Here is an 18,129-nt window from a genome sequence, read left to right as displayed (position 1 = left end):
CTTGCTCATTGGGGATAGATTAGGGATAAAATTAGCTCATGTTTAAAGTCTTTAAATTTCTGTAAAGCTGCTTTGCAACAATGTCTATTGTTAAAAATAAACTTGACTTGAGTTGAATTGGCTTTCCTGCTTGGTGAAGTTAGTTGAAAAAGAAAAAAGTGTCTCTCATATTGCCGTAGCAAATGGTCAAAAAGTGTACATGCTATGGCTAAACCAAAGATGCTGGTGCCTCTACTAATCATACAGCATAATCATGTTCATTCCCAAAACATCTGAACCTGCCAGGAGTGGTCGCATCTAGAAGAAGAGAATCGTGTTTAGTGCACCCAAAACAAATGAAGGAAATTTTACAGCATCTCCAGAGCACGAATCATTTTAAGTATTTAGCCTGAGGCCAAACACAACTGAAGTGAGAAATCAGATGTTTCTATCGGCAGGGACATCTCACCTCCCATAGTTACACTACAGGGAAGAGCTGCACCAGTGCTATTACTACAGCATCATTGGCAGCTGTTGCTCCTCACCTCACAATGCGACAAGTGTGTAATGATGGGGAGCGAGGGAGACGTGGGCGAGAGAGTGGTTTGTGTTGAGTGTGTGACTAGATATTCAACTCCAGTTTGCAGGTAAAGGATTATGGAAATAAATTGTGCCTGCTCAGTTAAGAAACTGCCAAGAGAAGGATGAAACATTGATTTCTCCATTAGAGGTGTGCTACACCATGCAGTCCAATATCCTCATTTGGATGAGAAGAAGTCACCAGTTTCCCAATGAGGCAGAACTGATGCCATTTCTCTGAGACATCTGAGAGTTTAAGACTCTGAAGAGAAACCCCAAATGAGCTTTTAAAAAACAAAAACAAAACAAAAAACCCACACACAAGCATCACTTATTTTCAGTCATTTTCTACATGGTAATTAAAACCAACAGAGATAATGCGGTCTCGTTTTCCCAAATGTAACTAATAAACTCCTTGGACAAAAACAGTCACATCCACTAACCATAGCACCTTATCATGTGATTAGATTAGATTAGATTAGATTAGATTAGATTAGATTAGATTAGATTAGATTAGATTAGATTAGATAGAACTTAATTGATCCCTTTGGGAGGGTTCTCTCAGGGAAATTAAAAATGTCAATAGGTTACGCACTAGGCATGTAACAATTCACTCGATTCATGATATTGGGTTCACAATTTGATTTTCCCATAAGATTTTTGAAAAAAAATTTAAATTAAATTAAGACATTATTCACCCCCCAAAAAATGCAACATTTATTTTCACATTCTTTATCAACTTAAATATTCAATTTGTTAAATTTAAAAAAAAATTGTTTCATTTTATTAATAACCAACAATAATTATTTACCGACATTTGTAAAGGTTGGAGTAAAATATAATGGCCTATTAACCAAAATATTAATTTTATTAAAAATGAGAAATGTTAATAACAAATAGGCCTTTTCTTAATAAATATTTATGAACATTTCTAGTACCTCCATTTGCTTCTCTTTTCTTGAGTTTTCAGCACTCTGTAAAAAGAGAGCTCTGATTTCTTGTTAAATCTATTTGCACATCAGCTCTTTCTCTTTTTAGATCTGTTTTTTTTGTGCATTTTTGTGGCATTACAGCTGTGTTACTTCCACCTAGAGTGAAGTCCCATGCATTTCTGCTATTGTATGTTATTGCACCCTTTGCTGTCTAAACAACAGACTTACATTAGGAAAACTAAGAGCTTTTATATATATATATATATATATATATATATATATATATATATATATATATATATATATATAATATATATATATCTTCTAGGCTCTGAGTTTTCCTATATATATACATGCCTATTACACACTTTGACTGTACTGAAGAGCAGCATCTGCAAAGATGAATAAATGAATCAATGAATTAGAGGAAAGACATAACAGAGGATTCACATTTAGGATGGCAAAAGGACCCTGAACAAAACAAGTTGCTGGTGAGTCAACATCCATCCATTATCCGTGATCTCTTATCCTGTGCAGGGTCGTGGGTAAGCTGGAGCCTAACCCAGCTGACTATGGGCGAGAGGCGGGGTACACCCTGGACAAGTCACCAAATCATCACAAGGCTGACACATAGAGACAAACAACCATTCACACTCACATCTACAGTCAATTTAGAGTCATCAATTAGCCTAACCTGCATGTCTTTGGACTGTGGGGGAAACCGGAGCACTCCACACAGAAAGGCCCCTGTTGGCCACTGGGCTCGAACCCAGAACCTTCTTGCTGTGAGAAGACAGTGCAAACCACTACACCACCATGCCACCCTACAATTCAACATGTGACTCTATCTATCTATCTGTCTGTCTGTCTGTTTATTTAATTATTTATTTGTGGGCTAAAAGTAGGCTAAAATTGACAGGAATTACATCGAGGCACTGCTGGCATTCTTACCTGACAGCATTCACTGTCACTAATGTGAGCTCACGGGAGCTTATTTGTTTTTCATTACTATTGCTATTCCATGAGGATTGTGTTTCGTTGTAATGTCACCATGTCGTTCAGTTAACTTTGTGAATCCTGTCAGGAGTAAATTCTTCCATGACTTCTATATGAGTTGTACCTCATCAGTGGTCATTTGGCATTCTTTAAAGGAACAGTCCACCGTATTTCCATAATGAAATATGCTCTTATCTGAATTGAGACGAGCTGCTCCGTACCTCTCCGAGCTTTGCGCGACCTCCCAGTCAGTCAGACGCAGTCAGACGCGCTGTCACTCCTGTTAGCAATGTAGCTAGGCTCAGTATGGCCAATGGTATTTTTTGGGGCTGTAGTTAGATGCGACCAAACTCTTCCGCGTTTTTCCTGTTTACATAGGTTTATATGACCAGTGATATGAAACAAGTTCAGTTACACAAATTGAAACATAGCGATTTTCTATGCTATAGAAAGTCCGCACTATAATGACAGGCGTACTAACACCTTCTGCGCGCTTCGGCAGCGCATTGATACGGAGCTCAGATATCAATGTGCTGCCGAAGCGCGCAGAAGGTGTTAGTACGCCTGTCATTATAGTGCGGACTTTCCATAGCATAGAAAATCGCTACGTTTCAATTTGTGTAACTGAACTTGTTTCATGTCACTGGTCATATAAACCTATGTAAACAGGAAAAACGCGGAAGAGTTTGGTCGCATCTAACTACAGCCCCAAAAAATACCATTGGCCATACTGAGCCTAGCTACATTGCTAACAGGAGTGACAGCGCGTCTGACTGCGTCTGACTGACTGGGAGGTCGCGCAAAGCTCGGAGAGGTACGGAGCAGCTCGTCTCAATTCAGATAAGAGCATATTTCATTATGGAAATACGGTGGACTGTTCCTTTAAAAATTAAAGTCAACTATACAACTCTGTATTAACCTCGTAATGACTGAATAACACACAAACACATTCAAACAAACTAATGCAAGCTTCGACTGACCACAAAACAATACACCAGAAAATCAGGTAGGGTTTTGAAGAACCAAAGCCCATAAAAACATCCAGATCCTTGCTTGCTTTTTGGCCAGGACTGCTACTGTGGGATTTTTTCTTGATATAAGTAAATATAATTAGGCTGAATTGCCTTGTAACTCTGCAGGGGAGTGCATCGAGATAGTCTAAGTGTGAAAAATACTCCAGTACATGACTAGCTTGTCTTAAAATGTGCAGCGTCTCATTACTGGCTGCATTTATATTATTTAATGAATACTAAGATATTTCATCCACATTCTCATTATCCAGGTGTGTTCCACGACCGGAAATTAGATTTGTGGCTTTTCCAAGATGCATAAGCAACTTAAATATTACATGTTAAACAAAGTAAGTGAGTATTTTTATAAAGCACATTTAAAACAACATCTGTTCAGTATAATGCTGTATGCTATATGAAAACACACACACATACACACACACACCAATTCCTGCTCTCTACTGCTTTAGACAACACATATGTATAACATATGCATTAAACCATTCCCAAAGCATGACCCTGGTATTATAAGGTTTTCCCATTTATTCTTAACCGCAACAGAACCATTTACCACAAAGATCATGAAAGGTCTCATCTCATCTCATTATCTCTAGCCGCTTTATCCTGTTCTACAGGGTCGCAGGCAAGCTGGAGCCTATCCCAGCTGACTACGGGCGAAAGGCGGGGTACACCCTGGACAAGTCGTCAGGTCATCACAGGGCTGACACATAGACACAGACAACCATTCACACTCACATTCACACCTACGGTCAATTTAGAGTCACCAGTTAACCTAACCTGCATGTCTTTGGACTGTGGGGGAAACCGGAGCACCCGGAGGAAACCCATGCGGACACGGGGAGAGCATGCAAACTCCACACAGAAAGGCCCTCGCAGGCCACAGGGCTCGAACCCGGACCTTCTTGCTGTGAGGCGACAGCGCTAACCACTACACCACCATGCTGCCCATCATGAAAGGTTCCGGAATAAAAGTATGTTTTAATTTTTTTTAAAAAGAGACACTGATGAAGCATATCTGAGGTCTGCTGGTAAACTGTTCCAGAGCTTCTCTGCAGTGACTGCAAAAGTAGACTGCAGGGAGAGAGTGAAAGTAAGGGAGAGGAAAGTGATGTGTTGGAGAAATGAGAGTTTGAGTGAATGGTGCAAAGGGCAGTGATAGTGAGACTTGCTGAGCTGTGGACACACAAACAGAGCAGACTTGGGGCAAACCAACCATTGATCTGCCACCTGCCCTGCTGCCCTGCTGCTCTTTTGACCATCCAGCACTTGCACACAACATGCTGCGATGAACCACGCTGATACACACACACACACACACACACACACACACACACACACACACACACAGAGGCCTCATTTATGAAACTGGATACAAATGAATTTATTCCACAAGAAATGTGATAATGAAGATCTACTGAGTTCAGAAGAACATCCGTCTCACCAAAGTGAATCTCAGTTGATTGATCAGCTTCAAATCATGTACGTGTGTTGAGTTACTGCAATTTTAGATATGGGTTACATTATCAAGTTTAAATCGTTATTTATTGACAACATTAATGAAAGTTTTTCAACATCCAATCGTTTCATATTAATGACTTTGGGAAAAAAAAATCACAAAGAAAACCCAAATGAAAACAAATAAAACTAGCTATTGAGTCAAGACAAAAGAAATACCAGCGTATATCAAGCAAAAGTGGTGACAGAGCAGAAGCTTGAGTTTAACTGTAGACACTCATTACGCCTGCGTCACTGTCAAGCGCTGTTTGAGTGTATGTTTAAGCAGCAATGTTTATTTCAAACATCAAACGACTTCCTAGTGCGGTATTATAGGGTGTATGTGCTTTCATTTCATAGTCCAACAAGTGTACCTTTGTAGGAAGCAGAGAGCCATTTGGGATTCAGCATAAGTGAATAAGGTGGATTATTCTATCCACATTCACTGGATATGAGCAATCGTGCACTCTGATTGGCTACACTACTACTAGGATATCAGCTCATATACTGTGAGTAGAGAAAAACAAAATGGCGGCTTTGTTATCAAGTACTTAAAAGAAACAGAAATAGCTAAAAGAATATAGTTTTTTTTTTTACTGTTTTGTCCTACCCGTCAGGGTGCAGGCACTTACAGATGTATGTGCAGGGGAGAGTGGGGAAAGCAAATTGGAAACAAAGCCAAAACGCGAGACTAGAATCAAGGTTGTGGGAAAGGTGAGGGTCGATCGATCAGTAGACGGGGCAATGCGGACAGGGCTAGAGAATAACAAGAAAGATACGAGAGCAAGGGTCAAGAATACAATAAAGCAGGCAGTAGAATAACGGCTCGGTATGACAGGAATGAACACTGAACGATACTTCGCATCAAGTGAGAGAGGTGTTTATATAGCAGGGGTGGAGGAACCAGGAAACAAGTGACAGGTGTATTTAAGAAACAGGTGATAGAGGGCGCTGTGGTTCGTGAGTGCTGTAGTTCTGGGTGGCCAGGTTTGTAGTTGGATTCGGACTGGTGCTCTCGACAGCATTACTGACACCCCCCAGCATCTCCTGTTCCACTCTCCAGCCCAGTCAGTGGTGGTAATGCACCTTTAAAGGAGAACCGAAGTCATTTTTAAACTTGCTTTATTTCTTAATTAACGTGTTATTCAATTACGTTTTTGGTTTTAGTAACCTTATATCGTGACTCATATTGGCAACTAATTGCAATTGAATATTTTCTTTATCGGCCTATTCGGTTTTTAGCCATGTTGAATTTAGTTCGTTTGGTCCACGGCAGGCGTCGCTTATCCGCACGATCTTCACGAGACTTGTGCGAGACTTTGAAACGTGAAGTGTCAGCCAGGTGTCAGTGCCGCCATTTTGAAAACTGTTTTCCAAACGAAATATTGCACAAAAACGAGTTTAAATGACGATTACTGCCTACTTTTTTCAAATTTTCCTGATTGCTATCAAAACAAACAAAACTTCCGGCTTGATTACGTCAGCATTCGAAGGAGGGCGCGCGCGTCGTTTGACAACATTGGCAGATGTCGGTCACTTTGATTTCCGCTGTACGTTTTACTTCCGTCCTACGATGTCTTGCACAGGTCTCAACGAATCTCGTTTACGGCCATTGCTTTGACATATGGACTGATACCGTATATTACATAGCGTATTTCAAACACTCATAACTTGCTATTGCAGTGACAAAATAGCGATCAAAAATGCATTCCTATATTTAATAAAATGAGATAAATAGAATTTTGATAATAAAAATGTCGCCTTCATTTCTCCTTTAAGTTGGTTTGCCAACTGCCAAAAAAATCCTAAAGAAGAAGAACAAAACGGCAGAGCATGCTGCTGAACCAACTGAGGATGAAATAAAAACTCTACTTCTAAACAAAAAAACACAAAAATTACAAAAATGCAACAAAATATGGAATAAAAGTATTTCATGGTAAAAACGTATCTTTTTTTATTTTTCAAGAATTATTATTACAGCATTTTTCACAAATTGCTCCTGTCATTTCGCCAGTTTGTTTACATTCTGAGCGGAAATGATTTTGTCAGACGTTTCGTATAAAGTTTTATTTATCGAATTTGCAAAAAATAAAAATAAAAATGCTCTGTTTCTCAAAATCCAGTGAATGTGGATAGAATAAAACAGTTATTCCATGTATCGAGGACATTTGCAAAGTAGTGATTTTTAGAGAAGCGAATTTAGAAACACACCATCTATATAAGGTAAGGAATGTTGTTACATGTGTTAGTCGAGATAGTGTTGTTATTAATGGCACACACCCATAGAAGCAACTCCAGGACAACAATCCCAGGACCAAATGCTCGTACCACCATCCATGAAGGGAAAAAAGAAAGCGCCCGGCATGCTGGGGCTGTATTAAAGTGCGTGCGTGTAAACAGGAGCACTTCTCTACCGTAGGTGAAACGCACTGGTATTCACTGTTTGGAAGCCTGCTTTCGCGAAAGTATACATAATAAAGTCAGATTTCTGTCTGCTTTCTTCTAATGAGTCTCAAGGTGTTGATTTATTACTTTTCCTCCACACACTCAATCTTGTTGTACATGGCTTATAACCAAGCTCATGTACGACTCGATTTCGCAGAATAGCTATGAATTGTCTTATGGTTAGTGATGAGAAGTTCGGATCTTTTTACTGGCTCGGATTCCTGAATCTCATCTCATCTCATCTCATCTCATCTCATCTCATTATCTCTAGCCGCTTTATCCTGTTCTACAGGGTCGTAGGCAAGCTGGAGCCTATCCCAGCTTACTACAGGAGAAAGGCGGGGTACACCCTGGACAAGTCGCCAGGTCATCACAGGGCTGACACATAGACACAGACAACCATTCACACTCACATTCACACCTACGGTCAATTTAGAGTCACCAGTTAACCTAACCTGCATGTCTTTGGACTGTGGGGGAAACCGGAGCACCCGGAGGAAACCCACGCGGACACGGCGAGAACATGCAAACTCCGCACAGAAAGGCCCTCGCCGGCCAGGGGGCTCGAACCCGGACCTTCTTGCTGTGAGGCGACAGCGCTAACCACTACACCACCGTGCCGCCAGATTCCTGAATTATATTCAGTAAAATGAACAAATCTTTTTTTGAATCATTCGTTCATTTCATAGCCAACTTATACGGTTCTCAAACACTAAAGTGTGTCCATGATAGCTGATGGGCTGCAGTGGCTGAGCTACATTACTGGAAGATTTAGCACAAGACCCGTTTAGTAGTCTCTCTTTCACTGTCATTTTGCTGTGCTCACCTCACTGTGAGCCTTTACTTTTATGGAGTTTTGTAGGCGTCACAGTTAAATGCAAATTAACTGTTCTGTGAACTGTAGAGAAATTGTTTTTTTTTTCCCTACAAAAACATTTACACATTACTTTAATAAAAGATTAATAAATGAGGTGCAATACGACAAAACCCACACATACCCTTTGTCATTCTCTCAGACAGCGAAAGTCTATTTGCTCACCTACAAAGTCAATATTTTTTAAATCACTCCAGCTGATTAAAACAGCACACACCTTCTCTTCATCTCCTCCCCCTCTCTGTGTCTGTCTCTTCCATGCCAGTCCCGTGTCTAAGCTGGCTCCTTTCTTCAAAAGAACCGGCTTCTGTGCATGTGTGTTAGTTCTGTGAGGGTGGAGACGAGCCGCTGTGACGAACACACAGCCAGTTTCATTAAAGAAATGACCGGGAGGTAGCTGGCCATTAACAACCTGCTGGTTGTCCAGAGTGAATTCACATCAAGAGCTGTGTTAATCAAGTGCTAGCACAGTGAGAATACTCTTTTATGCATGCGTAAGTGGCGAGGGGAGATAACAGGTAAAGGCCCTTCACTTGCGTCATGCTCTTTCTCCTACTGCTTGGCATGACAGGCAGCTAATTAGAGCCGCAGGAAGGATACAGACATTGTGTTCCACCAGACTTCGTAATTGCTCGTCAGGCACATAGACCTAGAACGTTCTTTAATAACGGGGTCAGATCTGAACAAGCATCATGTATGATGACCTTTTTCTGAGCAACTCCCAGCAGAGCTAATACACATTGTGATTATGATAATACATGGTTATTACTGACACACGGTGTTGCCAAGGGTTGTTTTTTCTTTTTTTGCTATTTGATACAAAATATATAGATACACTACCGTTCAAAAGTTTGGGGTCACTTTGAAATGTCCTTATTTTTGAAAGAAAAGCACTGTTCTTTTCAATGAAGATCACTTTAAACTAATCAGAAATCCACTCTATACATTGCTAATGTGGTAAATGACTATTCTAGCTGCAAATGTCTGGTTTTTGGTGCAATATCTCCATAGGTGTATAGAGGCCCATTTCCAGCAACTCTCACTCCAGTGTTCTAATGGTACAATGTGTTTGCTCATTGCCTCAGAAGGCTAATGGATGATTAGAAAACCCTTGTACAATCATGTTAGCACAGCTGAAAACAGTTGAGCTCTTTAGAGAAGCTATAAAACTGACCTTCCTTTGAGCAGATTGAGTTTCTGGAGCATCACATTTGAGCAATTCCAGCGTTATGGACGTGACACTTGAACTCAAAATGGCAACAAATGACCCAGTGCATGTTTTATTGTCTCCCAGTATTTAAACAGGTGTTGCATATTTTAAGGCTGTACCATACTGGAGAAGTGATAGAACAAGAACAATTCCCATAGTACATCTAGGGCATGCCAGAAAACGCCAATAAAAGATGCGTTATGGACGTGACAGAAAAAGTATCACTTTTCTTGGGTGACTGTACATTTTTATCAAACTCTGTGAAATTGTAAACCTAATGTCGAAATGGAGATATCCATTTGATAGAGGGGTCCAAGGTGAATATTAAAAAAAATCTTTGTTTAAAATATTTTGTATTTCATGCAGAGTTTCGGAAGGAAAAGTCAGCGTTATGGATGTGACGAAATTCCGTTATGGATGTGACAATTTGTGGGGTCGATTAAATGCTCAAAATGGCCAGAAAAATGTCTTGACTATATTTTCTATTCATTTTACAACTTATGGTGGTAAATAAAAGTGTGACTTTTCATGGAAAACACAAAATTGTCTGGGCGACCCCAAACTTTTGAACGGTAGTGTAAATATATGGATACAAAATGCGATATTTAAAAAAAGTTACTGGCTATCTCAATTATGATATGAGGTGATTGAATCATGTCAGGAATAAAGGACATGACATTCTGTTATAGGAAAAGAATCAATCATGGGCTGGTGTGATGTGGCCCAATGCAAAGTGAAGTTACTGGTACAAGCCTGATAACAAGTGTGTTATTCCTCTTATACCCCACAAACTTACCAATGATGACAGTTCTTCATTTATTAGCGAATGACATACGGCGGATTCTACCGTAACTGGATCCATTAACCACTCGCCCACAAAATAAGAAATTTTTCTTGTCCTTTTTTCAGTGAGGTAATATTTTCAAGATTGAAAATAGGTATTTGGTCTTCTAAAACAGCACGTCATTTAAAAATACACTGAGTATATCAATAAAAGATTTTTAAAGAATAAAGTTCTATTTCTTTGACATATCTGACAGACATAACTCCCATTTTAAAAATCACTTTCATTATCCCTGTTGCTATCGTCAGTGAATTTCTGTCAGATGACCTGACGATAGACTCAGCCGTTATGGATCTTTGGTAGTTATCGTGTGGAAGCAGGCTTTATAATTTTTGGGTGTCAACAGATAGAGTTGAAATAGATTAACAGTGAAAAAACTACAACCCCGATTCCAAAAAAGTTGGGACAAAGTACAAAATGTAAATAAAAACGGAATGCAATGATGTGGAAGTTTCAAAATTCCATATTTTATTCAGAATAGAACATAGATGACATATCAAATGTTTAAACTGAGAAAATGTATCATTTAAAGAGAAAAATTAGGTGATTTTAAATTTCATGACAACAACACATCTCAAAAAAGTTGGGACAAGGCCATGTTTACCACTGTGAGACATCCCCTTTTCTCTTTACAACAGCCTGTAAACGTCTGGGGACTGAGGAGACAAGTTGCTCAAGTTTAGGGATAGGAATGTTAACCCATTCTTGTCTAATGTAGGATTCTAGTTGCTCAACTGTCTTAGGTCTTTTTTGTCGTATCTTCCGTTTTATGATGTGCCAAATGTTTTCTATAGGTGAAAGATCTGGACTGCAGACTGGCCAGTTCAGTACCCGGACCCTTCTTCTACGCAGCCATGATACTGTAATTGATGCAGTAAGTGGTTTGGCATTGTCATGTTGGAAAATGCAAGGTCTTCCCTGAAAGAGACGTCGTCTGGATGGGAGCATATGTTGCTCTAGAACCTGGATATACCTTTCAGCATTGATGGTGTCTTTCCAGATGTGTAAACTGCCCATGCCACACGCACTAATGCAACCCCATACCATCAGAGATGCAGGCTTCTGAACTGAGCGCTGATAACAACTTGGGTCGTCCTTCTCCTCTATAGTCCGAATGACACGGCGTACCTGATTTCCATAAAGAACTTCAAATTTTGATTCGTCTGACCACAGAACAGTTTTCCACTTTGCCACAGTTCATTTTAAATGAGCCTTGGCCCAGAGAAGACGTCTGCGCTTCTGGATCATGTTTAGATACGGCTTCTTCTTTGAACTATAGAGTTTTAGCTGGCAACGGCGGATGGCACGGTGAATTGTGTTCACAGATAATGTTCTCTGGAAATATTCCTGAGCCCATTTTGTGATTTCCAATACAGAAGCATGCCTGTATGTGATGCAGTGCCATCTAAGGGCCCGAAGATCACGGGCACCCAGTATGGTTTTCTGGCCTTGACCCTTACGCACAGAGATTCTTCCAGATTCTCTGAATCTTTTGATGATATTATGCACTGTAGATGATGATATGTTCAAACTCTTTGCAATTTTACACTCTCGAACTCCTTTCTGATATTGCTCCACTATTTGTCGGCGCAGAATTAGGGGGATTGGTGATCCTCTTCCCATCTTTACTTCTGAGAGCCGCTGCCACTCCAAGATGCTCTTTTTATACCCAGTCATGTTAATGACCTATTGCCAATTGACCTAATGAGTTGTAATTTGGTCCTCCAGCTGTTCCTTTTTTGTACCTTTAACTTTTCCAGCCTTTTATTGCCCCTGTCCCAACTTTTTTGAGATGTGTTGCTGTCATGAAATTTCAAATGAGCCAATATTTGGCATGAAATTTCAAAATGTCTCACTTTTGACATTTGATATATTGTCTATGTTCTATTGTGAATACAATATCAGTTTTTGAGATTTGTAAATTATTGCATTCCGTTTTTATTTACAATTTGTACTTTGTCCCAACTTTTTTGGAATCGGGGTTGTATTTCGTTCACGACGAGAAGCCCACAGTTATTTTTAAAAAATGCTATCGTCAGTCTGTCAGTCAAATGCACCTGACGATAGCAAAATTCAAGCCCTCACCACGCACATGTTGACTGACGCAAAGAGGAAATTCTACTGCACATGATTTTTGTGACAGCAGACATTTACTTCCGGGCAAGACTTGGAGTTCTGACAGCTAGATTTCATCAAATAAATCAAGGTAAGATTTTCTGTCAGCTATCCTGACGATAGAAATTTTTGACGATAGAAACATTGAGAATATTTTTGTGCATTCATATTTAAATTTTTCTGGAGGAAAACTATCGTAAGTTGAGATAAATCAGAGCCACTTGCGACCTTTTCAGCCGACAGGCCATTTCAATGTGTTATTTCCCCGCGAAAGTGACACAGTCGTGTCTATCGTCACTGTTCTGACCATTATTGTTATTTCAATTTTGAAAATAAATTTTATCTTTTTTATTTCAATATTTTATTTTATTATTTGGTTCTAGTGATGAGGTATTTAATATTATTACTAAATTTGTCAGATTAATAATGTAAGAAACAGTTTTGTTGCTATTGTCATCTAGAGTGTCTGTCAGAATATGATGGTAGACGTTAGTTTGTCAGATTTTGATGATAGAAACCGATGTGTTTCTATTGTCATTTAGCATGTCTGTCATGTCAGGCTTTTATTAATTAGTTACCAGGACTACTGTCCTAAAATTTACTGTGAATGTCCAAGACCCCAAATGCTACTAGAAAAACTAATAGAACGATCAAAATAATCAATTCAGCAATTTAAGGAGATGGGACTTAACTGGCCTCTGTTATGGTAGAATCTGCCATACTACACTTTTTAACCATTTATTGTTACATTTAGCTCAATGTAATGCTGTAAAAGTTCCTATCATTACATAAAGTCTCTTGCAAAAGTATTCATCCCCCTTGGTGTTTATCCTGTTTTGTCGCATTACAAGCTGGAATTAAAATGGATTTTTGGAGGGTTAGCACTATTTGATTTGCACAACATGCTTACAACTTGAAAGGTGAAAATTGTTTTATTGTGACACGAACAATAATTAAGATGAAAAAAACAGAAATCTGGAGCGTGCATAGGTATTCACCTCCCTCAAAGTCAATACTTTGTAGAGCCACCTTTTACTGCGATTACAGCTGCAAGTCTCTTGGGGTATGTCTCTATTAGCTTAGCACATCTAGCCACTGGGATTTCCTCAAGGCAAAAGTGCTCTAACTCCTTCAAGTTAGATGAGTTGTGTTGGTGTACAGCAATCTTCAAGTTATGCCACAGATTCTCAATTGGATTGAGGTCTGGGCTTTGACTAGGCCATTCCAAGACATTTTAATGTTTCCCTTTAAACCACTCCAGTGTAGTTTTAGCAGTATGTTTAGGGTCATTGTCCTGCTGGAACATGAACCTTCGTCCCAGTCTCAAACCTCTGGCTGACTCAAGCAGGTTTTCCTCCAGAATTGCCCTGTACTTAGTGCCATCCATCTTTCCTTCAGTCCTGACAAGCTTTCTTGTCCCTGCAGATGAAAAACATCCCCACAGCATGATGCTGCCACCACCATGCTTCACTGTACGAATGGTGTTCTCAGGGGGTTGGGTTTGACCAGGGAATCTTCTTCCATGTGTTTGGGGAGTCTGCCACATGCTGTTGGGCAAACTCCAAACGTGTTTTCTTAAGCAATGGTTTTTTTCTGGCCACTCTTGCATAAAGCCCCACTCTGTGGAGTGTACGGCTTAAAGTGGTCCTATGGACAGATACTCCCATCTCCGCTGTGGATCTTTGCAGCTCCTTCAGTGTTATCTTTGGTGTCTTTGTTGCATCTCTGATTAATGCCCTCCTTGCCCGGTCTGTGAGTTTTGGTGGGCGGCCTTCTCTTGTCAGGTTCATAGTGGTGCCATATTCTTTCCCTTTTGCTATAATGGATTTAATGGTGCTCCCTGGGATATTCAAAGTTTGGGATATTTTTTCATAACCCAACCCTGATCTATACTTCTCCACAACTTTGACCTGTTTGGAGACTCCTTGGTTTTCATGTTACTTGCTTAGTAGTGTAGCAGAGTCAGGGTCCTTCCAGAACAGGTTGATTTATACAGACATCATGTGACAGATCATGTGACACTTTGATTGCACACAGGTGGATCTTAATCAACTAATTATGTGACTTATGAAGTGAATCGGTTGGACCAGCTCTTAATTAGGGGTTTCATATGAAAGAGGGTAAATACCTATGCACACTCCAGATTTCTGTTTTTTCATCTTAATTATTGTTTGTGTCACAATAAAACCTTTAAAGTGGTTGGCATGTTGTGTAAATCAAACGATGCTAACCTTCCAAAAATCCATTTTAATTCCAGCTTGTAATATGACAAAAAAGGGCAAACACCAAGGGGGGTGAATACTTTTGCAAGACACTGCATTGATACATTTCCTTTTTGAAAGTACTCCATTTCAATTACTCTATTTTCAAAGTGACTCAAGTAAATATAATGGAATCACTGCTTTTCAACAAATTTTATGCAAAACTTGGGAGACGTTTATTTACAGCTCAAGTATTTCCACACACGTATCTCTGCATTTCAGTACCAATTCCTCTTAACTCGCATTTTCCTCTCTGTATTTTTTTCCCCTGATACAGGTAATCCAGCATCTTCTTCAGTCTAATAACTAACAATAGCAGTGTGTTTAGCTGTTCAAATGTGTGTGTTTTCACTCTGTGTTCATGCTCTAATGACACAAAGCCTACAGAGCATGAGGCTGCTCGCAAGTTTGCCGATTTCAATGGCAGGTTTGTTCTTAATTTTTGATCCATTCTCTTATCACAGGCCTTCACAATGTGCATGTTACTGAAACGCTGTCATAATCATAAAAATAGGATTACTCGGCCTCTGCTGTGGCGTGTGTGTGCGTATGTGTGTGTATGCATCACAGGATAGACAGAAGGAACTTACCACACGAGCCTTTGCGCATCACCTTGATGCGTCTCTGAGCATTGCACTGAGCCTTCTCCAGCTCACACACGTTGGAATAGGTGGAGGAGTCCGAGCCGCACACAGGCGCCACCACAGATGGACACACCATCTTCTTGCACACACACACTCCTTTTGAAGGTTCGGTAGAATCTCTTTCACACACTGCACCGAAACCACAGAGCTTTCCGCGGCAGCCTGGAGGCAAACACACACACACACACACACACAGATCCATGGGCATGATCAGAATGAGAACGTTTACAAAGTTAGGGTAGGACATTTAACTTCATAAGAAAACACTGGGAATGTTGTAGCCCAAATTAAATGTAAAATATTGCAGCACTGCTAGTAAAGAGCGCTAATCGTCATAAGCAGTCTGATTGGTTATAGTGAGTGTAAAAACAGAGATAAAATGCTCATGATGGGTTTTGTGATGAGGGTTGTCACAGTGTATGCTTACCTCAGCTCAAAATGTTGATTTAAAATGCATATCTCTCTATTACCATCGATTATTTTTAACCCGTTCAAGTGGGTTCCTATCCCTTATGTCTGGCTGCAACTCCCTGAAAACTTTACAACCTCTGCTGTCTGCACTACATCATACTTCATCAACCTCCATTCCTCTATGCACTGCAGATAGCCATGGCCTAAGGGTTAGCGAAGCAGCTTTGGGACCAGAAGGTCACTGGTTCAATTCCGTGGACCAGCAGGAATGGCTGAAGTACCCTTGAACAAGGCACCTACTCCCCAGGCAAATCTGGGTATGTTGTACATCACTCTAGATAAGAGCGTCTGCTAAATGCCTGTAATGTAATATACAGTGAATGCAACTCCTTTTGCGCAATCTGCTCCTGGTGTAAGCGCGTCATTCTGCTACTCATAGCCAGACGCACAGCTTGTGAACAGGCAAGGCAGGCAACTGCTTGGGGCCCCCTGGCCCAGGGACCCCCCCGAGAGTCGGGGCCCGAAGGCTTTTTTATTGTTTTTATTGTTCTTTACCATTGTATTTTCACATTTGGAATTTAAAAAACTTTGGTTTCATACATATTTCGTCGGTGTCAGATTATTTATAACATATTGGTGATGAACACTGGTCAGAAGGGCCCCCTGGAAATTTTTGCTTGGGGCCACAACAGACTCTAGAATCGCCTCTGCTCATAGCATATTTGTATCTTTATCATACACATTTAGAAGAACTTGGCATCACTGACTAGAACTAGACAAAACAACAACTATTTGTTTTGGCTCAGTACAGTGCTTTTCCTCACAGCCATCCAGCTTTTCCCAGAACTTACAACAACAACAACAACAGCGTGATAAATACTGACAGTTTAAGAGATTTCATCGGAAATTCACTCTCAAAAATATCCTTCTTGGGGAAAAAAAAGAACAATCTTTTTATCCCCTTATCTTTTTTGTGATATATACAAGGCTGTGTAAAGATACGTGCTTACTTCAGTTTTTAAGTGGTGTGTTTTCAAATGAATGAAGCAATGGGCTAGCAGGGATAAACCTCGCCCTTCTTTCAAAGGTAAAAGAAACATCAATATAACGTTTCATTTTGCGCTACGTTCACACTGCAAGGCTTAATGCTCAATTCCGATTTTTTTGTGAAATCCGATTTTTTTGTGAGGTCGTTCACATTAACAAATATATGCGACTTGTATGTGATCCTCAGTATGAACGAAAAGCGACCTAAAAGTGTTCTGCATGCGCACTGCAGGATACGACGACGTCACACGCAGTGAGCATGGCCAGTGTTTACGGAAGTAAAACCGCCCGGTTGCGGTATGACCCATCCAATCTAGCTTGAATAGCTGCATCCCCCAAATGGAAATCAGCTCCCTAACCTCTGCGTCCTTCCATTGAGAAGATTCAGAACCTTCACAGCCCGAAGCGTCCCTCGCACTGATGTCATGCGCAGGGGCGCAGATACGTTTTTTGAACTGGGAGGGACAAAAAACTGGGGGGGACAAAGCTGCCAGCAAACCAACCCCAACCCCGATATGCCTGTCAAACTTGTTGTTAGTAACCATAGCAACCAAGCTCGAGCTCGCAACCTGTGCAGTCTGCGCAGCTCAACCAACCGAATATCAGTCTTTGTTTTGTTTTATGTGAGTTGTTGCAACTATGTATACACTGCCGTGCACCTTAATAAACCGAATGGTAATTAGTCTTTTGATTTTTCCGTGAGGTTTGCCTTATGCAAAGAAAGACAGCATAGACGTTTTTTCCTCCCTATAAGTGGGGGGGACCGAACGAGGTGAATTTAAATATGACCCGTCCCACCCTCTATCTGCGCCCGTGATTATGCGCCATGTTGTTGTAACTTTTTTTGAGAGACCCGCCGCCTACTTCAGCGCAGAATAGTGACGTTTGTGGCTTGTTGATGACGTGTAAGTCGGATGAATGCGACCTGGCGGTTCAGACTGAAGTCGCATATGAAAAGAGCGGATAGGAATCGGAATTAGCACCACATATCCAAACGGCCTGGGTCGGATTTGAAAAAATCGGATCTGTGTCGTTCATATTGTCAATAAAAGATCGGATACAGGTCACATATGGGCGAAAAGATCGGATTTGAGTCACTTCAGCCTGCAGTGTGAACGTAGCCTTGGACAGGTGTCCACATGGTCTTATCTGTGATTAACAAACATTTTAAAAAGGATTATTTGTGATCATTTGGAAAACAAGTGTAAAGCAGAGGTGGACAGTAACGAAGTACGTTTACTTGAGTACACTTTTTGAGTATCTGTAC

General features: G+C 40.4%; 1 protein-coding gene across 1 annotated transcript in view; it reads right to left on the bottom strand.

The window, feature by feature from the left end:
* Positions 1-18,129, bottom strand: part of agrn (agrin) — a 584,915-nt gene that overhangs the window by 272,609 nt on the left and 294,177 nt on the right. Inside the window, exon 4 of the mRNA XM_060938311.1 lies at positions 15,351-15,566. Within this exon, the coding sequence (XP_060794294.1) occupies positions 15,351-15,566 (216 nt within the window). The remainder of the gene's footprint in view (positions 1-15,350; positions 15,567-18,129) is intronic.

This window comes from Neoarius graeffei, chromosome 13 (assembly GCF_027579695.1).
Source record: "Neoarius graeffei isolate fNeoGra1 chromosome 13, fNeoGra1.pri, whole genome shotgun sequence".
Classification (NCBI taxonomy): Eukaryota; Metazoa; Chordata; class Actinopteri; order Siluriformes; family Ariidae; genus Neoarius; species Neoarius graeffei.
Note: the sequence above shows the minus strand (reverse complement) of the source record. Positions and strands in the feature narration are given on the sequence as shown.